Consider the following 25968-nt stretch of genomic DNA (forward strand, 5'->3'; position numbering starts at 1 on the left):
GGGGGGGGAAGTTTATATTGACATCATGGACCTAAGAATCTCTGAAAGGAGTCTAAACTGAGTTGGCGCGGTAAACGATGGGAGATATGCGAGCGGTGTAATGAATATTCTTTGATATCAGCAATGTTCGGTAAACGTCGGTTGTATTTAGGTTTTACGTATGGTTGCAGGTTTAATCATAACGTTTACTAGGAGTTCTCAACGTTTTAAAAAATTCCACGTTCATTGGTCAATCAATTAAGGGTAAAGCCGAGGGTTTTTGAGCCAAGCTCACGGAAATAGTCGATGTCGAAGTCGATGTTGCCTTTAGGGGCTGTAGCGGTGTTTGTAGCTACAGCACGGGCTTAGCAACCCCGAGGTGCCCCAGCTAGAGGGGGGCCAGCAGGCCTCAATAGATGAGAAATAAGAGTACTGTAAATAGTATTAAAAAAAAATGCAGGAGTTATGTAAGACGATGATGAGAAGAATGGAAATAAGCTAGAAATAAGTAAGCAGTAGTGCAATAACTTTGTAGAATAAGTTACGCACTTTAAATAAATGAATGAACGAATGATCTCGATGCCGATGTCCCTCTTACATTCTTAGGTCGAAGGGACAAACATTTTTATGGAGATTGGTTATTTCCGTGAGCTCGGTTCAGACGCATTCGACTTTACCTTTGATTAGGTAACAGTTCACCAACGAACGTGGAATTTTTGAAACGTTGAACTGCTCGTAGACATTATGGTTGGCCTACAAGCATACGTAGAAGCCGAATACAACAGACACCATCGAGGGTTGCCGATGTTGAAAAATTATTCGCCACACCACTCGCACGTCTTCTATCGCACTTTACGGCGCTAACATTCTGTTTAGACTCCGTCTAGCAATTCTTAACACGTTGACTGCCAGACTAATACCCTTGAAAATGTCTACTGTGATTAAATTTTAGTTACAGACTATTGGAAATTGCATAATCAAATATTTATTGTGGTATTTATTTTTATAACTTCATCAAAATTCAAGTATATCATTCAAATTCCTTTTCTTTGACACCTAACTTTCAGAATTAATCTTTTTAGTTCTTCAGTGACAAGAACTCTCCCCCCCCCCCCTGCGCCTCAACTGGGCAATGAAAAAATGGGGGAAAGACGACAGCGGACTAAGAGAAATGACGCAGAAAACACAATTGAAGTTTCAGTAAGAGTCTAGAACAATGATTTTGATCTTGTAGAAAATGCATTTTAGTAAAATGATTTTTAACTAACAATAATTTTTGGTGAAAAAAGAAACAGTACTCTTTAGTAGTTACTAGTGTGTAGAATTTCTTACGCAAACCATTAATACTTTATTGTCTTATGAAATTCGATTACTTAAATTTTTGTAAGCATCAATATAAAAAGAGTTGAATCCAATAAGGTAGCAAACAGTTTATCATCTACTGCGACGCGTATATGTACACGAAGCTTTCTGCCTGTGGTGTACGATAAGAACAGATTGCATGGAAACGAAACCTGATGCCTAATCGTTTTTAGAAAAAACAGTTCGGTGTTCAACATAAAAATTCGTTTGCAAAAATTCGAGTAACTCTGTTGCAGAACGCTGCTACGTAGTTTAGCAAACCATTAATCCGAAATTCAATAGATGGTGGAAAGACTTACAATATAATGTCCAGATTACAGATTAATAGTATCCAGTGTGTGCGAATTTTTGGATGCATTGTCCTTTGGTGACGTGGTGGCAACACTAATTTGTTTGCTGGTATTGTTCGTAAACGGCATGGCGAACTTAAAATCTGCACCATTTGGTAATTTTCGCATAATCTTCCCGGATGTAATCAGCCTGCCAAAGCCTTCCTGGTGCGCAAAAGCGTATCCGGAACGAAGAGATCGTCGTGTCCGCCTCGTAGACGGAGTACGAAGTATATCTTGACTTTGGCGGGAACGAAGTTGCGCCAACCTCTGCTTAAGCCTAACTCTATCAGACAAAGTTGGCCTAACATCAATGAAGAAGAATCTCCACGACAGTACAGGTATTACCAATATGATACATGAAATGACTGCTGTAAACCAAAACGTTGCTTCAGACATAGCCTGAAATCAAATAAACCACCGTCAGTCTTGGATTTAACGAACATTTAAATATCGTTACAGTTGAGTTGGGCAATAATGAATTAGAAATGATCATTACTTGAATTACGCACTTGCCCAACTCAACGATACAGTAAACTAACTTACCATAGTAAGACTTCCAACGTAGCTACCACCTATGACGAAGTTATAGAAATAGTCTAAAATAAAATACCAAATGAGCGAGCCCCAAACCATAATATGATTAACAATCGTCCAATACGATGTATCAAGGGCTATTTGAACCGTCACGACTATGACTAATATAGTGGCTACGACACTTCCCAGTAGCATGTGATCAGAAAGTACATAGCCCTTTGGTGATACTCCATCCTTATACGTACCTAAAGATATCATTTTAATTACATAAAATATTGCTCTTAGGACTCGACGAAACGACCGAGTAAATTATTGTAACTTACCATACGGAACTAAAAATAATACGCAACTAGCAAAAAAACCATGTATGGCACTCCAGCAAAATTCCTTTTTGTTAAAAAGTAAATTTTGCAATCCGGGTGCGTAGAGTTTTGGATACAATAAACTATTTTTGTCGTTAACATCTTGATCGAAGATACCAACTGCCATTACAGGCAATGACGTATAAAAGAGATTGTAGACAGAAATGTACATAGGATCGAATACAGTCTGTAAGAAAATATAGATTTGTGATAGTACGCGAGGTAATGTTTGTTAAACAGTAGTTTAAGTGAAACGTTGTCGAATCAGAATTATCGATACGATCACATTTCAATACTCGAACTTTGGAACTTGCTGCTCTACAAAGGAATTTTGAAAATCACATTCGCCTTATACTCATCATTAGTGGATATAGTTGCTAATAGATGAAAATGAGTTTAGTGGTCTGTGAACATTTAATATTTCCGTTTAAACGTTTTCGCCCACAATGGAGGCCATTTGGAAATTTTACAAAACAAGTTAACGTAATAGACGTATAGACGTGAAAATGGGATCAGTTATTAAACTATAATTACAAATTATGAAAATAAGTCTAGAATAGCTCAAAATATATAATAATTTCAAACAACAGTCATCGTGGTTATTGCAGGAACACTTATAGAAAGTAACATTAATCAGCGGTGTATTGATGCAATAAAATCTGTTCTTGTATTAATAAAACTATTTACATGATACAGAAACATTTAAAGGAGAATAATAAGTACTCACAGGCTACCCGACACGAGGTATTTCTATCGACCGGTATATTATCGCTAAATGTTTAAAGTTGTCGATAATAACAAGACCATACCTGTGCGCTGAATCCACAGAAAAAGGCAAACCAGATGTGGCATAGCGTAAACGCAAAATTCTTGTAAAAAAAATATCTAAGAAACTTGCTCATTCTATAATACGACCATCTGCCGTGAACGAGGAGCAATCTTTCCAAAAACCTAAATTGTCCTATCGAGTAATCGGATGCCAATACAGCTTGTAACCCTTCTTGACCACTGATGCCAACACCAATATGAGCTGTTTTTATCATCGAAACATCGTTAGCTCCATCACCGATTGCCAAAGTCACCGCATTTTTATTTTTCTTGATTAATTCGACAACCATTGCTTTTTGTAAGGGTGTCACGCGACAGCATATCACAGCTTTGCCTAAAAGGTAACAACCCGTAATGTTAAATCGCTAATCGAGACGAAAGAAGAAGAGAAACATTTCACGAGTAACTCACACTGGCTCGATACATCGAGAAAAAGTTGTTCAAGTTGTGGATGCAATGCATGAACTAAGGAATGCCCATTAATAACTACCGCAAATCCTGTTGCTTGTTCCATTTCGTGTTCATCTTGTTCATCTCTGCTAGGATTGTATTCAGTATCACTGCTGTATATAGAAAATGCAAAGTTTAGATGAAAAGAATTTTCTTTCGAGCGGCGATACGAATTACATTAACACTTCAACTTCTTAGTCGGGATTCGCTTCTGTTAAATTTACGAAAAATGTTCGAGACGCAAGATTTCGGTTCGATGTAACGAGTGACAAAGTATAATATTTAATTTCACTTGCATAATAAAAAGGGAGATTCGAATGGTTTTCTCTGTATACAAAAATGATGCGTATTAATTATAAACAATACACACAGTGCACTGTATTATGGACTACTGATATAATAACGTGACATAAGCACCATTCTCGTTGTGTTATTTTCATTATTACTAAGATTAATTATAAGCATACAGAAAGAGAAGGAGTGAGTATCAAGCACATGGTAATTATCATTATTCGTTTGGACTATCAACGTTAATATAGAATCATGGGGTATTGAAAAAAGAAAGTATAAAACAAAAAAAAAATCGTAATATTCGAAAAAAAGGCTAATACCTAAGCTACTATATTGAACAGTCTACATTAAAAATGGAATAATCGACAGGCATGAGATAAATGGTTTTAACATTCTCTCAAGTATAAAAAAAAAAAGAAGAAATCGAGAATATTTTGTGAAACTTTAACATTTCCACATATATAAATATGTTAAAATGTGCATGCAAATGTAAGTTGGACTGCATACTTGGATATCTCGATAAAATTTAATTCGATTCAAATTCGAAAAAAACTGATGTTAACCTATGCAGAACAAATCGAATTAAAACGAGGAAAGGTATAATATAACTTATCGATACCTTTTTACAGGCTTGTAAACTGCATGCCAATCTATATTTGAATTATTTATATGTATATATATTCATCATAAGAACATTACGAACAATTAAGTTTGTGTTCAGCAACACGACTTATATAACGCCATACACGCTAATATTTTGAATTTTGAATATAATTATCGGAACATAATGCCGGAAACATAGAACTGGATTTCAAATATTTAAAAATTTTTAGGCATAACCAGACAAGAAAAGCGTTACACAGAACATGATGCCACATTCAATACGTAAGAGAAACTTGTAAAATAAATGCGTTAATTAGTCAGAAATAGGTATGGAAAAGGTTAATGACTGTACTCCGTCTCTTTCATGTGCCTGACCTTTCCTTGTCCCACCTGAATGTGACAACGGAGAGCGTTGGCCGATTTTGATGACTGGAGGTTGTTTTGATAGTTTCCAGGTACCGCGATAATTGATTTTCGACGCCATCGTAGGTAGTAGAATCCACTATAAAGACATCTGTAAGGTCGTCTGTTAACAACTGGCAGGAATAGCCAATATTGATAGCCGTTTCTGTGTAGGGTAATGATATACAATTTCATTAACTGTACAATATTATACTACGCACGATTAACCCTTTGCAGTCGGATGCAGTCGAATGTCTCTTCTGAGGAGACATCGTAAGAACAGGCAAACTTTATTAGTGATTACGCAGGATAAATTTACGGGAGCATGAAATTTGTAAATGTATCCGATTCCTTGAAGGCTTCTATTCAAATATCACGAAAGGTCAAATAAATATGTGTATTAAGATATATATAACAAATATGAATAATTTACACCTTAAATTATTTTGGATGACATGGTGCAATTTGTGAAGATAAACAAGGTAGCCTAAGATTGCAATTTAAAAGATGGAAACTATCAATGCATATCTATGTTTCATCTAAATGTCTAAAGATTCATATAAGATCGAGTATCGTTACAGTAAATTACATGCTATATAAGTTACATTATGTAATGCGACATGATTCCTGTTTGCACATTCTGTAACGAAATGGACTCCGTGTGCAAAAGGTTAACAAACGTACCGCGTACAATTTCATAGCGTTTCCGAAAAATGGGCAAAATTCTCATCTAGATGCAAATTTAAAATAACGAATGAAATAAAAATCAAATAGAATCAGAATTTCAATTATGGAATTAAATATTTTACAACGAGTAAGTAAACATTAAACTGTTCGATCCATGAAACCATCACGATTAAAGCGATACATGTTGGTTCTCTATTATTCGATTAAAATTTTGCTCATTTCCGACGTTCGCGCATATTTTTACCTTGTTTGTCACCAGTTAATACCCAGATCTTAATACCAGCGAGAGCTAAATTAGCGATAGTTTGAGGTACGCCGTCCTGTAACTTATCTTCGATGGCAGTAGCGCCCAGTAACGTCATATCCTTCTCGATTTCCTCGTAAATCGCATCCAACTTGTCGTCTCTGTTTTCCTGACTCAAGGCAGCTTCTTGGTGACGTTGTTTCCAATCATTGAAAAATTGTTCATCCAGATCTCTGACCGAAAGGCACAATGTTCTCAAGCCCTCGCCCGCGAATTTGTTGAGATGTTCCAATGATTTCGCCATCATGTCTTCGCTGCCTTTTTTTAATCGTTCGTATATAACGTTATCCGCTCCTTTGCAATATAGCCTGAGCTGTCCGTCCTTCCTCAATATTACGGACATTCTCTTCCTAACGTTGTTGAAATCGAGGATGCAAAGCAGCTCGTATATCTCGCGTTTTCCCATCACTTCGATCGTTATACTATTCGGAGATCTTTCTTTGAATACGAAACCGAAGTTTCTAGCGGCAGATACGAGGGCAGCCTCGTCCGGCGACTGTGCTTGATATTCTAGCTTGCCATTCTTTTCTTCTGGCATAACGGTATGACAAAGCGCCAATAATCGAAAGAAACTATGAACATCTTCGTTGTTCCGTTTCACGGCTTCGAGGAGAGCGGTGTCGTAGAACTTGAATTCCGGCTCGTAATCCTTGTTGAACGAAAAATCCAACGGCGGTACTGTCTGCGAACATACATCGAGCGTTACTCGACGGTCCGTTTCCAGTTTGTATCATAGAGAGACGTTAATACGACACACGAGAGACAGTATGTGGAAATGAAAGTACTAGAACTAAAAGTAAGTACCTTGCCTCCGTGTAAATAGATTTGTCGTAAGTCAGCAGGCACATGAGATGTTACAAAAATTTATAATTCCTTGAAGCGCCGAGGAAATTAATTTCTCAGAACTAAGCTGTTCGGAAATGCTTCAATCTATTTACAGACAAGAGTGAAATACTATGCGGCGTGCATTTGATACGATGAAGAGCATAGAAGAAAGGGTGCGAAGCGGAAGTATACATCGATGCGTGTTTACGAACATTCATTGAACATTTGAAGATAATATCTAATCGTTTATAATAGCGAAGCATAGAGGTTCGGATGTACAAATGAGAGCAGACGTGATACACAAAATTTTCTTCGTTTGTAGAAGATGTGTGTTAATTATTAACATGCGTACTGAAAGTTTGCGTGGAACCATCAGACTGCCATTGACGCCTGGTTCTGGAATTATACTGGTTATCCTGTCCACATGTTCCAGTAGACGTACGTTTGGACCACTTATTGGTGTATAAACTTGAACAAACTCTTGTCCATTTTTCCATCGCATCGTAGGTGTTTGGGCAGCTTTGTCCGTCTACATGCAGCACACACATGCTAAGTGATGTACATGAAAACTTATGCAAAATATGGCCAAACTGTGAAATGATTCAATTGTATCTATTTCGTTATTAAGAAAGAAATCCCGAAACGAAAGAATCAATGTATTCTTCACACGTATCGTTTTGATTTTATTCCGCATTAAAATTATTTGTCTAGCAATGCTTTCTTTAAACTAATCTATTTAAATACTTCTTGTACATTTGTTGCGTATAACATTGTATAGTCCTTTTTTTTTTTTTTTAATTATTTGGGTCATTTATTACCGAAGATGATCTGAAGAATTTAGTAAAACTATGCTGATATCATTATTTATTTACATCTACGGTATTCAAAGAACGAGCGTATGATAACGTATTCTTTCTTGATAACAAACGTGAAATGAATGAATCTGATGCACAGAAATCTAATGATTGTTGATTATTTAATTCTATTTAACAGAAATATCTGTGACTTAAAAGTAAAACGAAAAGTATGTATTTAAGTGAAAATTGTTTACAGTAATTTTTTAATGTATAATTCGCTGATAATTCATTATTCAAGTGAATAATATACTACCAGAGTCTATTGTTGTTTCTTAACGAAAAGTCAAAGTTAAGAAAATAATGGCTACATTACGGTCAGTCAAAATGTAACTGTGTCTAAGTTACGTATGTTAACATTACCAGCGAGATCTGGACAAAATGCTAATTTTGCTTTTAAACATTTTTTCATTTGCAATTTCGAAGGATGGAACGCATCAGAGAATTAATGAATAGAGGCACGGGAGTTTCGGGAACGTAAGCGTGTTCCCAATATAAATACACATGTAACTATTACTCGTTTTTTAGAAAAAATAATCAGTTATCTGGACATGATGGAGAGAGATCAAATGTTATCGATGCAGTGAACATTGTAATCACGATAAAAATCCGTTGCAGTAACAACTGAGAACTTTACTTAAACATAAAATCGTACGCTTACAAAACATTAAAAGCTAGAAAAAAGACAATGGATATTTATTGTACAGCAAACGGTCTAATAATAACGTACCCCATCATCAGCATCGAGTCTGGTTACAAATAAAGTGATGAACAGACTCACCTCGCTCAAATCGACGACTTCCCCGGTAACTTCATCGATAACGTCCCCGTAACATTTGCCCGCCACAGAACACTTGTTAAAAGTCATAATATTCTGCGTGAGGGTTCCGGTTTTATCGGAAAATATATACTCTATTTGCCCCAACTCTTCGTTTAACGTAGTAGTCCTTGCTTTAGCGTGTGTATTCGTAGGTGCGTAGTACATCTCTTCATCCCAATTAATCAAAAACGACTGAACGAATCTGATAACTTCCACACTCACATATAAACTGATTGGCACCACTGTGTTCAATACGATAGCATAAGAAAAGAACACAAGTAGAGCGATCACTGTGGCACCGCCCATGGGCTCGCTAGGCACCAACGAGTCCCAGGGTAGATACACTTGGAAATAACGGCCCACTAGGCTTTCCCAAATACCACAGCCGATCATGCAGAACAAACACATAGAAAGTAAAAAGCACACTATCCCGATGATGAGAAAATTCAGCAGCCTATCTATAGAGGTCCTCTTAAATTTGGTCTTCCCTGAGTTTTGCATCAATTTGGTATCCTTGCCTGCAAAGATGACCACACCATAGCACCATTGCGTGTTCCTCAGCACGCAACCCCGTAATATAATTTTGTCGTTGTCCAATGCGTATCTGCAACGAGAACGAAACAACAATGTTAAAATCTAATATTATTTGAAACAGGTGTCCGGAACTCCTTCGTATTGAGAGATCACACGATACTTTGCGAATTATTCGTAATGTAAGGCTATCAGTTATACTCTTTTCGAAGTAGGAAACAATCTACTCTTATTTCTCATTTATTTAAGACTAGCTGCGCACCGCGGTTTCACCCGCGTTGAATATTATTCCTATTCTATATCGCGTTCGTGATTGTATTGTTGTATTGTAGTGTTTATGTAATTAACTTGATGTAACGTAGAGATAAATTTTTAAATGCAAACTTTATCTTCATAAAATTTCCCGGATGATAAAATGATTCTTTTTTTATGAAGATTAATATATTATACCTAATAAGTACCCTTAAAGTTCACCTTATAATTTTCAATTCATTTTTAACAACGAGAAAAACGTTATTATGGTTTAAATATAAAAGCTAGATACATCCAAAAGCGTGTTTAGGTTTTAGCAAGGTGCAAAGAACCCATACATGAGCTTTAAAAAGCTATGATTTCGAAATCACAGACACTTCAATTTTATTTATTTATAGCTATATATATATATAGATAAATACTTTATACTGTTTGAAAAACTGAGATAAGAAATCAGCTATTTAAAAAGTTATAAAAATGACCGAAAATGCATACTTACTTTCGCCCTTTCCACGTAATAGTACCATCAAATTTATTTAACAAATTATTAGGAGTTTCGCAAACAATCTCCCCATCAAATTGACCAATCAATTCGTGGTTGTCCATCATCTCGGCAGTTTCAGCTAAACACTGCCGACACTTCAAATTCGTCTCCCTATAACAATCAATAAATCACATTGCTACGTTATTACTACCTTTGATGATTATTAAGTATCCAAAATATTGGGTTGTCTGGAAAGTCCATGTCGATTTTTGCTACAGGTCTGAATATATCGGAATCGTTGAAAACAAATAACATGAATATCCATTAAAGGTGGAAAGGCTGTAGAGCAAAATGGTACCTATGTAAGCCGATAAATATATATCAAAATTCAAATGTGCCTTTGAATTTTTCTTAAAATTTGCCACGAACTTTCTGGACAACCCAATAATATTTGTAAAAAGAATACTGACCCATCTAATTCAGCAGTTTCAATGTAACAAAGACCGTTTGGCTCACTAGTAGATAAAAGAAGGACATCAGCAGCAACGAATTGATCGTTCTCCATTCTAATTACATCGCCTACTTGAACTTGCGACCATTTCTCCTCCCGGAGACTAGTCCCTCGCAAAGTCTGCGATTTCCGATTGTTCACTTGCGAATCGCTGCTGTGCCGTTGCTAAAAACCATTTGATACGATCGAAAATGTTTCACGAGCAACGATCTAAAAACTTTTGTTTGTTGCTCGGGTGCTTCGTAATTCATAGTATAATTGTACGACTTCCTCCTCTAACAGGAGGAACATGAATTAGACTTTTAGATAAAATTCTTAACACGCGCAACCAGAAAACCTTCAGTTTCGATTTGTTTAACACGTTCACTCCGTTGTGTTTTCTCGTCATGAGACGGCGCGGTGGTACACGCCATCTGATAGACACGCGAGCGTGAGCCACCGGTGGTACACGCCGGCGTGAACGTGTTAAAGAACCAAAGCTTTCCACAGAAAAACTTGACTCTACACTTTCGATTTTCTTCTAGTTAAGGAAACACTCTCCGGCTGTACCAGGAATCACGGAACTCTTTGTGCACGGAGCTGTTGTATAATTTTTCTATACTCACAAAATCGTCGTAAGCATCTTTGATGGCAGTGAGCATGAGCACCCCTATAAGGGGTATGGCTGTAGTGATGGGGGTCAAGGAGGAGATAGCGGGGATCATCTGAAGCACCAGCAGGCATAGGAAGTAAAAGTTAGCGAGCCGCTGAAATTGCTCGAATAAATTTAATGGTAGGAACGTCAGAACCGAATACTTGGACGTCTTGATGTAGTTGTTCTGGAAAAAAAGAAGAGAAATATGTTTTCTCATCGCCAGAAACATTTCTCAGGCCTTAACTATCGCGCGCAACGGAAGCTACGGAAACGTATTCGAAATCTTACCGCATAATTAAACTGTGAGTTGAACTCGCGGTTATTGGCGCGAATTCTCCTCTCCGTTTCTGAAAGAAGAAAAAACGTTATTGCGTTGCGATAATGAGGAGATTAAAAAGCAATATACACTAGTTCGCCCGAGAACGAAACGCAATCGATGATTCTCATTACCCAATTTCCTCAAATTACATTTTTTCACGGTCATTTCTTTTGTTCGATCGTCTTTTTTATTCCTGCGAATACCTAATATCTTACTTAACGCGTATATCTCGACAGACCAATTCAACAAATTTACATTGGAAGGTAATTAGAACGCATCCACGAAAGACACCGGAAGTGGCAATTAAGTATTACGCGCAAAGGAAGCGACGCGCAGTATCACTAGGAACTAAATAGCAACACAACTAAATAACACTGCGTGACCATTGTTGCGAGACGATAATGAATGGAAAGATAACAATTGAACACTGTAGTTTTCCAGGCTTCGCAAGGAATGATGCGAATTCGCATTTTACACTCTCGAGTCGATCACGAAAATATCATAAAATAAAAGTACAGACGCGTACACGTATTTATAACGACATTAAAAATTGACGTCGTTACAAGAACAAAAACCGACTTGTTTACGTCACGTGTACCCTTAAAAAACCGGATAAATACTGCCGTGTAAAGCCAACTCATTCGCACAAATGTGACCGAACGAGTTGCGCGTAGAAAATTGCATTCTGCAAATAAAATGAATCACAAAATTATGTAGACATGTCACGGGTGCACTGACGTGCCAGTTTTTCACCCAACGGTCGTACGTTATCGCAACAGTTTCATCTAAATGGATACTAAAATCCGCAAACGCTGCAACCTTGCGCTGCTACCATTGACATTATCTGATCACAACCGTCGACGTAAATTTCCGACACAATTATGTGGTCTTTTTGCGCGAATAACAAGCGGGTTTTCAGGGTATAATGGAATACAACTGTGGGACTTTCACAGTCCAAGTTGTTGCAACTGGAACTATTAAAAGGCCTTCTGACGTAACCGTGATCTTTTCGAAAATGATTCTTACGTTTCGCCAGCGGCTGGTTTCACATTCCAAAGGAAATATTTGTAAATATACACGAAGAGTTTTCATTTATCAATACCCAGCTCATTTCTTATCGGTTAAGAAATAAAATATTGTAATGTTGGTACTTCTCGCTTGAAAATTGTTGATCGAAATTGACGATACTTACGATCGTTCTGAAGAACAAACAGTTATAATTGGACTGTGGATTTTATTTATAAGAAATTTGAATGTGCAAGGCAGTATGAACCGGATACAGTATACAATAACATGAAAGAGTTCATATTATAATATTTACACAATAACAACTTCACCAGGTTATAACTTTATACCGGTTCGACTTACGAGATTTTCACAAATGTCTCTTTTTGTAGAGCACACGATTTCCTATAGGAACATACCATCTCGTAATGTTTCAGTTATTTCGCTCTAAAAATACAAAAATCAGAATGCAACAGGTTTTCTTTCCTCTAGATTTTAAGTAGAAGAATTCGGTTGGGGTATTAAGAATCAAGATACAGAGCTGGAATTTTAATGGAATTTGTTCTTAGTCATTTCGAAGTATCTAAAACCCTGCGAGTATTAAAATTCGAAAGTCACCCTTCAAGAGCCACCCTAGCGGACATACGAACAATAAGTCTTGTAACGCGATTGTCTTGAACTGGCGTGGACTTACATATTGAAATGAAATGTTTGCTCTGAGAAGTCTTCTCTAAAAACGTAAGGAATGTCTCGTTGGCGACGATAGACTCACCACTGGAGAAAAAGGATGTGCTACGGCCGATGCACTCGGTAGCGGGCGGCGAATTCGGCGGCGCCGAAGATGAAGAGGACGCAGCGGTGGCCGATCGGTACCTAGTGCCTTTCCAGATCACCAGTTTACCAAGAACCGTGAGCAAAGATTCCCGTAGGGTGTTGTGGCGGCTGGCGCCGCCCAAGCTGCTGGACGAGTCTCGTTTCGAGCATTCGCCAACCGCCTCCACCTCGTCCGAGGACGAAGGCAGGTTCACCACCGTGTGCGAGTGTTGATTGTCGTCCGGCGAACCCTGCGGTAGATGATGCAGCTGCAGCTGCTGCTTGTTCCGCGTTTTCCGACGTTTCTTCTTTTTCTTCCGCGCGGTGGCGTTTTCCTCGTCGTTGCACACCGACGCCGCGGTCGTTGATCCTTTCCGGCTACCTTCCGCGTCCGATTTCGTCGTGGTGCACGTCGCCGAGACTTTGTCGGCCTCGTCGCAGTCCTTCACCTTTGATCGTCACACGACAGCATTGCGTTACAAGTATCGCGATTAAGGAATTAACGATTGGTCGAGGTCACGCCGTTCGATACGACCGATGCGCGGTCCACGTGGTTCCCTGCGCTCGTTTTTCTTTCGTTTTCCGAACATCCATTCAAGGAAGAGGATTGATAAATAGAAATTAAGGTTTTCAAGATTGAACATCTTTTACTTTTGGGCGGTATAATGAGAACATCGGTGTGCTGTTTGAGAGGCACGCTTGGAACATTAACCCTTTGCATTCGAGGCCTTTTTTTCTGGTATCTACCAGCAATCAGTGATGGGCAAAACCCTAGGCTTCGAATAAATCTGAAGTTTGCTGATATGTTTGTCTCGTTTCCTCTTTTGAACATTTTCCAAAGAAGGAAACGAGACAAACATATCGGCAAACTTCAGATTTATTCAAAGCCTAGGGTTTTGCCCATCTCTGCCAGCAATTCGAGATGTTTCTTGGATTTTTCTTTCTTTTTCCGAATCCCCATTCAAGGAAGAGGATTGATAAATAGAAATTAAGGTTTTCAAGATTGAACATCTTTTACTTTTGGGTGGTATAATGAGAACATCGGTGCTGTTTGACAGGCACACTTGGAACATTAACCTTTTGCATTCGAGAGGTGACTCTCAGTCACCATTAGGTTTCACGCAGCAAATCTACAATACCTAATGTTTCTTTAGATTTAATTTCTTTGGAGCTCGAAGTTTCAATCAAATGATTACTGGCGAGGTAAAGGTGACCTTATTTTCAAATCTAAATAGCTTAGAATTCATGGCAATAGAATGCTAAGAAACATCTCGAGTTGATACCAGAAAACAAGGCCTCCAGTGCAAAGGGTTAAGAGTTAATATAATAAAAAAATCCTACTTATTTCGCTAGATTGCGGATTGGCGAGTCTGCCCCCACCGATTTTGAAAATGCTATTTCAAAGAATACGCGTTTAATGTTTCTGTTACGCTGATGGGCACCTCTGCTTCTAAAGTTAGACCTCGAGATTGTTTTACGAACAACCCAATAAAATCGACAACGTTGTAACAATTTAAATAAGGAGTCGCGTGCGTGAAAAGCCGGGCTTATTATGCCACCGCAAATAGTAGACGGCGGTAAGTGGCATCGCGTGGATGTCGATGTAAAGCTTCGCGAGTTCTCTCTCGCGAACCTTCTCTTAATGATAAGGTGCAAGAGGTAATTCGTCCCGTATACCAAGATTTGTCGACGAATGATTTATTGGAAAGATGTCACGGCTGTCACACGCAAAACTGTAATGAAAGCTTCAATTATAGATGCATGCTCCGAAACATGTCCATTGTGATTCAGAAATTATTGAAATTGCATCCGCTTCAGCAGCGGCAATTATTAATGGTGACTTCGTCTCTCGAATGGCAGTATATTGGCAATTTTTCTTCCTTTTTGGGGGGAAAATATGGATTCTGCATTCCAACAAATTAATACGGATTATAATTCAGCCACAGTTGTTGGTTCAAAGACATTTTTGAAGGTCTGTGAATAGACATAGCGAAGGCACGAGTCTAAATTTTGTCTGTGTGAAGCAGACAGCTTACGTTGTGAATGCTCATAAATAATTAAGAGCTCTGATTTCATTCCCTATAATAGTTTTATAATTCCTGATCAATTAAACTAACAGTTCTATCAATTAGAACTATTGAAAATGAAGTAAAAACTCTTGATTATTTGTGAGCTTCCACAGAGTGAGCTGCCAGCCTCACACAGAGTAGAATTCAAGTTATAAAAACTGTAAAGCGTTGTTAAGGTGGTTTGGTCAAAAATGATAACAGTTCAGCTCGTCTCGTAACTTTGAAAACTTAAAATTTACATCTTAATGCACATTTGTGTGAAATGTGAGTTCAATGTACCGTTTAGTTTGCTAGATATATTCACTTGAATTTCGTGATTTTTGATCGCATTTGACAGAAGGCTTATGTGGCCTTCGAAAGGCCGACGAAAAAGAAGGAATTTCGTATGATACTTTTGACTGCAAAACAATTTGTACGATACAAATCGAAACCAAAAATGAATGAAAAGTAAATTAATAAGTGTAGAGTAACATGTTTCAGTTTCGGCAAACTGTCCGTTTAGTACCAGAGTAATATGCGTTAGAAAAAGAAATCGAGTACGAAATTTTTCCATGCAGACTTCTGTCTCGGGAACGTGGCAAAGTCGCAAATACACATGGCCGTTGCGCGATATTTTTGAAAAAGAGCGAGCGCTTCAAGATTCTAAAATAACAATTAAAAATTGTTTAGTCTTGTTAAACCTGACGAAAATTGAAATGCAAAGTTGCTGTGTGCTCGATTCACAATTACTACGTTGGATAAAATAATACTTGAAAAACTAATTGCAACTGTAATAGTATCAATTACTACTTTTTTCTATTAAAAATCATAGTCAAATAATAATTTAAGAATTTTATCATAGATAATATGTCGTTATTAATACTTTCTGTATTTCAGTTTTGTTTTGACTAGTACAGTTAGGATAGAACCACCTTAAGTAACGAACAAAATCACGAATAAAAATTAAGAAAGATCCAGCTTATACTTTCTTTAAAAAAAAAAAAAAATTCTCAAAGGCGACCCATTTTTCGGAGCACTGAAGTGAGAAGACTCCTTTTCATGCTTGCACTCATCGGAACAAGATGTCTAAGGGCTTTCACAGCCCGAATTCTTACGATTCTTCGTACGGCAGATATTGTTTGAGGTATCTGGAACCGAATCGCGTTCCTTTCTTTGTCCCTTTCTCCTCGGTAGAACAACGCATGAAAACACCAAAACTTTTAAAAAATAAGGGAAGTAGATAATAATAAAACAGGTAAAACAATTACCGATACTATCTACTATAAAGGTGGCTGCTATAGAAGCATCGAATACCTTCGTAATATTATATTAGAAGAGAGTGAAGAAATTACTGTCAGATATATAGTAATTGAGGGGTGTGCTGCAATCAGGAGGCAGCTCCATTTTTTATGGTTTTCAAGTTAGAACATAATCGCGGATTTAAAAAATTCCTTTTTTTTCGTGATGCAATAAGGAGACATGTGTTTGAAAGAAAATATTGTTCTCTTTATTCGAAAAATTCCTTAAATTTCAGGTGTTTTTATCAAATATTAATCCTCCCCCCCCCCCCACCCCACCCCACCAGTCTGAAAAGGAAGAATAGAATCCGGAATGACATAATTGCACAATTAGGTTCCTATGCTACGATATGAAAAGGAAAAGCGAAAGAAAATTTCAGAAATCTGAATTTCAAAACGTTCTCTTTAATTTCCGAAAAATTTGACAAAATGGAGTTGCTTCTCTTTATTGATTCACACCCTTCAATGTTAGATAGATTTGACAATTCTACTCTATAGAAGATTTTTTCTAACAAAATTTGATTTGAAGAAAAGTTCAATTTTTCCAAATTTAAGCGTTCTGTACATAATAATTCAAGGTGAAAAGATCTATCCTGTAAAAAATGAGGATCTTATTGTCAAAGTCTTAATCTTTATCAAGCAAGTATTAGAAAGAGTATCATCTATTGATCAGCGATGAATGCAGATTCCCTTCCTAGCGTACAACTACTAAGCGACAAGGAGAAGACGCAGTTCTCAGATGGAGTCGAGATACGTTCTTCTTACACCTCACGGTATCTCTTGGAACAGATCTTTTCAGCTCCTAACAATAGCCGTAATATTGACGAAACGTCAGAACATTCTTTCAGGAGGACACGGCTCTACGAATTCTATTTTCCTCGATATTTGTTCGGTGTTGAAGAGAAGGAAAAACAAGCTGACGATGCAAACCTATCACGTCTAGTCTGTCCAAAGGAAATGGAATCTAGAGTGCACAGTTGGTAGAGGCGTATTGCTTTTCAAGTAGTTCCTTTTGAGTTCGCATATCATTTAACAGTGACTCCGCGTGTAAATTGTAATGCAAAGTGGAAAACGGCTTTTGGTGTTTCGCAAAATTTCGATATTAAGACGAAAAATTTATTTAGTTATGACATACAGGGATTTCCAAAAAGGGCTTTAGGGGTAAGAGGGTTTAACTGATTTACAATTTATGATATTAACATCTCGATGGACAATTTTTGAATGGATTTTTGTTGCTCTAAAGAAATACATACAAACCAAAGCGATCTTTATCTGTAAATCGATGTTATTTTTCATATATTTTTTAATAATAAGATGTACCGCTCATAAATAGTATAAGACATTCTGGAGCTGAAACAATCTATTCCAGAAGAAATAGTTTTATTCTTATGGGCATACCTTGCACTCTAATAGTTTAAAACTTTCTATTCGCTTCACGCAGCATTAGTTAAATAAAACAGTCGATTATTTCTATTGTGCCATTGCTCGTGCGTTTTCTATTCGCTCTATACTTAAATTCATCACAAGTGGGAATATACTGATACGTGTTTCAAAATAGTATTATTTTCCTTTCAGAAATATTACAAATTCAAGAGTTATAATCAGACTGCGAATTTGTATGCAAAATAAAATCTTTGAAACTTACCTACAACTATTGAACCTAAACAGAAATGGCCCTCAGGGGCTGTAGCGTGAGAATATACAGCTACGGTACAAGTACTAAACTCGTGACAAAACAACAGACGTGTACAAAAGGCAAGACTAACGTAAATGTAATGTACAGAGTTACGATAATTGTCAAGAAGAATAGAAATAATTGTGATGTATGGATTCAGTGCAATAACTGAAATGACAGTTACCCAATTAAAAAAAACCAAGCAAGCAATAAATAGAAATGTACATTTCGCTACAAATATTACGATACGAATTTCCTATAAATGTATAAAGATCATAAAAGAATATTTAAGATTAAGAGGAGTCAGACTAAATATACACTCCTAATACAGATTGAGACATAAGCAATGGAGGTTGAATTCATGGTAACTGACGTAGCTATCGTCACGTTTACGAAGCATACTGTACAAATTAGTTCTGCTAAAAATATGCCTTCCTGGGTAAGCAAACACTATGGAGAATGCGGTCAGTAGCAAGGTCTACGCATTTCTTTACGTCAAAGAGCTAAAATTTGCATTCAAATGGGAACAAATTGCGCAGAACATCTGTTGCAGGGGTCACGCAAAAACCTTCCATACTTCAATAACCATTAGTTTTAGCACGTGCAAATAACGCTCCTCCAAACCATCCCTCTTAATTTACACAATTTATTCATTAAAAGGTAGAGAATAATTTACGTACGTCCTAAAATATACATTACTTGCCATTTTTTTCACTTCATTGCACACAGTACTTAGACAACTTAATATGTTATTAAAAAATGCTTGAATTTCGAATAACCCAGAGTGGTCGCCGCGACATATTCATGCAAAAGAATGGCAACGCCACAATTTTGTAATTTAAGATATTTTTAAATAGTAAATTGCGACACCCTATAACATATCGCTAGAAAATTTTCCGTTCGTACCCAAAAGATTGATAAATATGCTCCTTTTTCCCAACTATAAGTCAATTCTTTCAAAACACTTTGCAAAAGAAAAAAAGAACTGTCTCCGGATTAATGCAATCTGATCACTAAGCGAAAGGGAATGTGCTGCATTGAAGTGAAAGAAGAAAAAGGAAAACAAACAAACATGAGGGAAACATGTATGTCACGTATGTCGGTTTCAATCGAACAAGTCAGGGATCGTAGAGTACGGTTCGTTCAACGTGCAAGAAATTATCGATTGTTTTCTCATATTCTGTACAGCCAGTCGATGGCACTTTATGTACGTCGGTCGCGCGGCGCGTATAGGAAAGTGATTAAATATCATCCACGCTCTAGAAAGTGTATTTGAAAACTGGTTCAAAAGTACCGATGGTAGAATGGCTGCTCGCTTGCGAATATGTGTCACGGACACAAGTCGTCAGACTTTTCCGGCGTCTGCAATAAAGCTGCGATACTCGGATGACCGTAAAGTTGACTGACTATAACGGATCCTTTATTGTGTTCTATAGATCCGTTTCTACGGCCACGTTTAACGCCATTTATCGAGTACTATGCACGTCATTAGGCACGAATTCGATACGTTGCTGTTGGGCTTTTACTGCGTGAATATACACTGGTGGAACCAATTGAAGGATTAGGTTTCTGCTAAATCAAACGTTTGTTTATTCATTGGAGGCGCAGCAAATTAACACGATAGTGCGCTCACTCGGGAAATGTATCCAGTTAGTCGAAGGACGATTGAGCTTTGGTAATACTACCGAAAACATTCCGGATACTTGTAGTGTCTCGTTCAGAGCGCGCCTCTTCGCTCGAGATGAAACGGAATCAAAGGTTTCTGTCCTTTTATCAGTTTTGCAATTGATTATAAAATTTATCGGACGTTTGCTCATCTGAAGAAGCGCGAGGAATTTGAAAAAGTGACATTGCTAGCATAAGCATATGTCAGTTACTTAACAAACGACATTTTCTCGAATTTTCCACATCTTATATTTACATTTGCAGAAATGCTTAGGAAGTTGCCGAGTTGCGATGTTTTGTTTTTGTATTCCAATTAAAACCGTTTGTACGATACTTTTTTAAAAAGTAAGCAGCGGCTTGAAGCGGAATAGAGTTGCTCTTTGACACAGAACAGCTCTTTGAAAGTTGAAATTCTATTTTTCTTTTTCCGTCAAAGGGTGCTTTGTTGTTTTAACTCCTACTGTAAAGTAACAATAAACGACGGCTGTGTTTACTCCGAGATTGATGGTAGCGACAAAATGATTGAAATATTAAAAAAAAACAATATCGTTAAAAGAATTTTCGTGGAGAACTGTGGAAAGAAAATTGATAAAAGCAAATAAATGCATACAGATTAACTTACTAACGAAAGATATTTCTCATAGGAAAATAAATTACTAAAGAATATAAAAATGTATGCCATTTTATGTAAAAATATCAAAGGGAATGTCACCCGTCATTTAACGGTTGCCATATCAATTTTAAACACCTGTGAAATCCATCATTTTTTACATTTTGATAAATCCTTTAAAACACGTTTAAATATCGTTAAAGACTGCGACATAGTCAAATTTATACAAAACCTGAGATGCTGCTCCATTTACTGTCTCATTGATACGTGAAACTATTTGAACAACAATTTTTCGCAATAATTAATAACAACACATTATCGCGAATTGAACAATATTTATACAATATGTTCAAAAGATTTGTTTGGGTTATGCTTGACCATTCTTAAACGGAATTTTCATGAACGGCTCATTGACCCCAATTTTCTTTAATCTTGCAAGTTGGTTCATGTTACACGCAATGGAAATATTTACGTGCAACAAGATTGATACTTGCGTGAAAAGTTGAAAGAGAAAAGGCGGAGGAAAGAAAGAAAGATATAGGAGGTGTCAGAAATTCAATCCCACCGAGAATCGAACTCGAGACCTTCGGTTTACCAGACTAACGCTCTCCCAACTGAGCTACACTAGTCTTCACTTTCTATATTTTCGTAATATCTATCAGTACCACGAAAGACCTATAACAATTACTTTTCCTCGTGAATATAATGAAATTACAAATAAAATAAAATAATTTGTTGGAAAAAAAATTTAGCCGACTTCAAAAAAAGGTACAGTGAAAAGTATGAAATAATTTCTAGTTAATTTATATGAATACGCACTAGCTTTAGATATAATTGCTTAAAAGTATGGGAAAATGCAGCGAAAAGCATGAAATAATTTCTAGTTAATTTATATGAATTTATCATATAAATCATCATTTATTTACGTTTTATCATTGTACTAAAAAATGACGCTGAGCATAAATAAGGACCCATTATTAACTTTTGAATTCAATCATAATCGAAAATGCGATCACTAAACTGTGGATTTTTATGCATTTATGGGAAATTTGAATGTGCAAGAAACCACAAAATGCACGCAGTATGTAATAATATATAATTATATAGAATGAATCTAATCTGTTTTCATCAAATGCAAATCTATCTGCATTAGTTTAGTTTCTTTTACCTCGCCTATTGTTGAGGTTCGAAAATCGTTCAATGCCGCGTAAGGATTCCGCCAGCGCAGCGATTTGTATCTTTTCATTAATCGGATTCCGTCGTTGCTTTAAACAGAGTGTGGCCGTAAATCGTGGTACCCTTGATTAGAAAATCATCCCTCGCGGACAAATAAATCGAAAATGCCAATTAAAGTTTCAGAATTCAAAATCGGATTGTTTTTAATCATTTTAATTGAATTCTTTACTCGTTGAATGTAAAACATTAGAGGAGAGTCCCTAGCCAAACCAAACGGTTGCTGGATTTTTGCACTAACGAACAAATTATACCTATTACGATATATATTATAGATAATGTAATGCAAAGCAGAAAATCACGAGAATTCAAATAATATGTGCGTATAATTTTCTTGAACTATTCGAAGTTTAGAAATGGGGATATTTATTAGATGAAATAAGTGGTACATGTTTAGTACCTCGTGGATATATTATAATAATAGAAAAATATTAAACTTTTACGATACCTTGATCCAAAACCGAGAATATGGAGGTTATTAAGAATACCATTAACATATTAGCTGGCCAATGCAATAAGAAAAGCATCACAAACTTCGTTCGCTATCCATTTGCTGTAGAATGGGGTGGCATCGAAGTAGTTCATGTGTATCTCGACCGCGGGTCAATATGTGTTTAAGTAAAAGCGTTTTACGACTTACACAGGCTATTTTCGAATTCATGTGTTGGATGCCCAACCTTCTACCAGCGGACAGTGTTTGACACGAAGCTTCTCTGTAGCGGATATTTTATAATAGCATTACGCATCATTTACATCAATTACAAATTTCGAGGGGAGAAACTCCATTGGAAGGCCAAATATTACACGTTTTTCGTGATTTTTATAATAGAGAAAAATTTACTTAATTTTTGTTGAAGGTGTGTTTAAAAATCCAAGATCAAGATGTTATTCCAAAAAATCCCAGAATCCACATGGAATCTCATCAATAAAGAATACTCCTAAACACACTGGAATGAAATATTCGAACTACTTCTCTCATTTCTGACTTTGTAGGATCTTGAAGACCATCGTATCGTACATGGATGACTTCGTCTTGATACACGTTTTATATTGCACGACAAAATATACAACATTGCATTAAAAAATTACAGGTTGCTTTTGTTTCTCCAAAAAAAAGGCAGACTCGGATGAAAATTTCCTATAAGAAATAACTTATATCTACGTGAAATGAATTCTAAAAATTAACAAACATACTTTAAAGCGTACCTAAGATATTCTCAAAGTTAACAAAAATTGAATTAAATTTTTCTCTGTAAACAAAAGTCACAAAAATCACAAAAAACAGTTTAACATTTGGCTACCTAATGAAACCTAATGTGGTTACCTCCTTAAAGTCTCGAAGCACATAGTATTTTAAATTAAATCGAAGAAAGCTCAAGTAACACAACTTAACGAGTTGTAATACACTACCATTATACTCCCCTGCCTTTTCATTTGTCTCTTTATAGAGTGTTTCGCGCACGGAGTACTTTAACTTCAATATTTTTCGCCAGCAAACGGAGAACGGAGGCAAATATGTGCTCGTACTCCGTGGTAGCTGCGCGCATGCAGGTAATGCGACGGAAATATATGAGACTTCGGTATTGAGGTACGTAAACACTTACTTCTGTATAGAAAATATCACAGACCGACACTCTGTAAAGTTTGCACTTGAAAGACTCCTGTTAAATTTACGACATAAAGGCTCACGGGGCAAAGTTTCATTCAAATCATAGATTTATTCAAATAATAGAACGAAACACACCGTGCACCGATTTAGAATCAACGTTTATTCCGATAAATTCTTTTATTCGTTCAACGCGAAATATACTTTCAGTTTATAAATCGGATTGTCATTTTATGCAACAAACGGTGCGGCGGATCAAAAGCTATCGATGCTTTTCCAATTTTGATAAAGAAATTTCGTATTTGTTCCTGACGGGATCGATAGGATAAATTGTATATAAATTATAGAAGTGTTAGTATTTCCACAACAGACACTTTTCGTAACGAGTGAATGGGGTTTTGGAATTTTATAACGTTATTTATATTTTATTCGCTGTTTAGAATTTGTTGGATACGGAATGTGCTCATCATTGGTGCAGAGCAAATTTTTTTAATTGCAAAGAGACGAAGACTTACGTTCTGAGGCATAAAACATTTCTATTACGTACAAAAGTAAAATCTGAATGTTCTATGACCAAGAGACGAGCAGAGAACGCCTGATTGTTTTAGGAATTTCCAATTTTGTTCAATAAACTTAATATACGCAGGGAACCTCGTGGAAAAGAGCATCAATCGTCAAACGGCACACGAGAACCAGCGAACGGAAATCCATTGAGAATATTAAAGAATGCGAAAACCTTTTCTATCCAAGGTAACAAGTTCCAACTATTTTTCAAGAGTGCATCAAGATAAATAAAATAAATAAAACGTAACGTTACTTCTATCGATATTTGACAAAGAAAACACAATCCTCCCCTATTAATTACTTGAATTGTTACAATTGGAACACATACTCAGGTGCGACGGCCTGTATAATTTAAAAGATGGAAGTAGCGAAGACTAAAAAAAATAAATAAAAAATAGTATTACTTCTATTGATATGTCTCAAAGAAAACACAACCCTTTTCTAGCAATTGTTTAAATTGTCACAATTGGAACACATATTCAGTTGCGAGAGCCTGTATAATTTAAAAGATGGAAGTAGCAAAGGCTAAAATCGTTATCGATTCATTGTATCGCTGAAGACTATCAACAGCGTCCTCGTACTAAACGGTTCCAATTTCAAGGAAGTGTTTTCCTGTATCTTGTCGAAATGGACGCGGGACTTCCGTTCGTGTGTTCGAGAGGATTAGAGGACTCACCTCGAAGACCTCGAGTTCCAGCGTGTCAACCTCGACGCTCATCGTCTATCCTACGCAAACTATAAACCTTCTATAAGGCCAACCTCTTCTTCCTCGTGGCACTTGAGCCGTGCCGACGAGACGATGTCCGCCTCGCCTCTTACATATTTCCACCTGGATCCCTCCTCTTCTTCGTCCTCGCGAATCATTGCAGGTGCAGGACGGCATTAGCCCGTTATCTTTACCTTCGTTAGACGACGATGCTTTTGTATGACCGCGTTTCCACTAAACCACGAACGGCACCGTCCTTTGATCGGCATTTTCCTTTCAACGATACCATGTACTCGCACTACCTGTTATCGCTACGCTACAACGTCTCTTTACGAGTAGCTCCGTGTCGTTGAGAGATCGGCCGGAAATCGGCCAGGTTCTTCGACGTCGTTGCGCACTGGGTCACAGCATAATTCCGCGACGCCGAGTCCTTCTACCGGAGCGACGAGCGAGAAATTCGAATATTGCGACCGTGTCACGTGACAGTATCGAGGCGACGATACCGGAGCGAAACCTCGATACATTTCAGATAGTCGAAGGCGGTACCCAAGGCGCGACTTTCGAGAACTGCCGACGGTCACGCGGTCTTCTATGCGGTTCGAGGGGATTTCTGCAAAGAAATCGTTGCTGTCACGTGACCTGCATGTATACGCCAGCATCTCTTTACGTTTGCGGACGCACGTAGGGCGCCGTTACCGTCGATGATGATGGAAATTGGGGAAACGTTCTCGTTTGATTAAATAATCGCTTTACGATTACGATCGAATTGCGTAGTTTGCACGTGGCAACTAGAAATACAAAATATTTTGAGTTGCAGAGGTTTCGTTTTATCGAGGGTCAATTGACAGGGCCTTGACAAGCAATTTTGGTTTACGAAGGTACCTTCGTGCAATCGATAGTTGTATTATTTGTAACCGACTTCGAAAAGGAGGAGGTTATACATACATATACATATTTATATTTTATACATACATATACATATTTATATTTTATACATACATATATATATATATATATTTTATACATATATATATACAACAAACTATAACTTCGTTGTCAGTAGGTCAATGCAAAAAGGTACGTGGTTTGACAGTTGTTTGAAATATTTCCCAAACTAATCATTTTTTTACCACTTTATCCCAATGCTGTTTACGTAGAATGCCAAAGGATTAAATCTTTGCAAACAAAAATATGCATTTTCATTTAAGAAAAAAAAATATATATACATATGCATGTATAAAATATAAATATGTATACATATGTATATATGTATATACATATGTATACATATTTATACATACATATGTATACATATTTATACATACATATGTATGTATGTATATACATATGTATGTATAAAATATAAATATGTATACATATG

General features: G+C 36.9%; 1 protein-coding gene across 3 annotated transcripts in view; it reads right to left on the reverse strand.

Moving 5' to 3' along the window:
- The window catches only part of LOC128874882 (phospholipid-transporting ATPase ID), a 63376-nt gene that overhangs the window by 5530 nt on the left and 31878 nt on the right, over window positions 1–25968 (reverse strand). Inside the window, exons 7-21 of one of the 3 annotated variants that reach the window (XM_054120011.1) lie at window positions 24641–25197; window positions 13142–13631; window positions 11334–11392; window positions 11017–11229; window positions 10371–10576; window positions 9916–10071; window positions 8595–9237; window positions 7312–7488; window positions 6075–6816; window positions 5117–5309; window positions 3809–3960; window positions 3379–3731; window positions 2531–2756; window positions 2217–2452; window positions 1641–2072 (exon numbers count right to left, since the gene is read on the reverse strand). In XM_054120011.1, coding sequence (XP_053975986.1) covers window positions 1656–2072; window positions 2217–2452; window positions 2531–2756; window positions 3379–3731; window positions 3809–3960; window positions 5117–5309; window positions 6075–6816; window positions 7312–7488; window positions 8595–9237; window positions 9916–10071; window positions 10371–10576; window positions 11017–11229; window positions 11334–11392; window positions 13142–13631; window positions 24641–24745 — 4368 coding nt within the window. In that variant the 5' untranslated portion in view covers window positions 24746–25197 and the 3' untranslated portion in view covers window positions 1641–1655. Of the gene's footprint in view, window positions 1–6; window positions 2073–2216; window positions 2453–2530; window positions 2757–3378; window positions 3732–3808; window positions 3961–5116; window positions 5310–6074; window positions 6817–7311; window positions 7489–8594; window positions 9238–9915; window positions 10072–10370; window positions 10577–11016; window positions 11230–11333; window positions 11393–13141; window positions 13632–24557; window positions 25198–25968 lie in introns of those variants that run through there. The other 2 variants (XM_054120012.1, XM_054120013.1) reach the window with 2 other exon arrangements.

This window comes from Hylaeus volcanicus, chromosome 4 (assembly GCF_026283585.1).
Source record: "Hylaeus volcanicus isolate JK05 chromosome 4, UHH_iyHylVolc1.0_haploid, whole genome shotgun sequence".
Taxonomy (NCBI): Eukaryota; Metazoa; Arthropoda; class Insecta; order Hymenoptera; family Colletidae; genus Hylaeus; species Hylaeus volcanicus.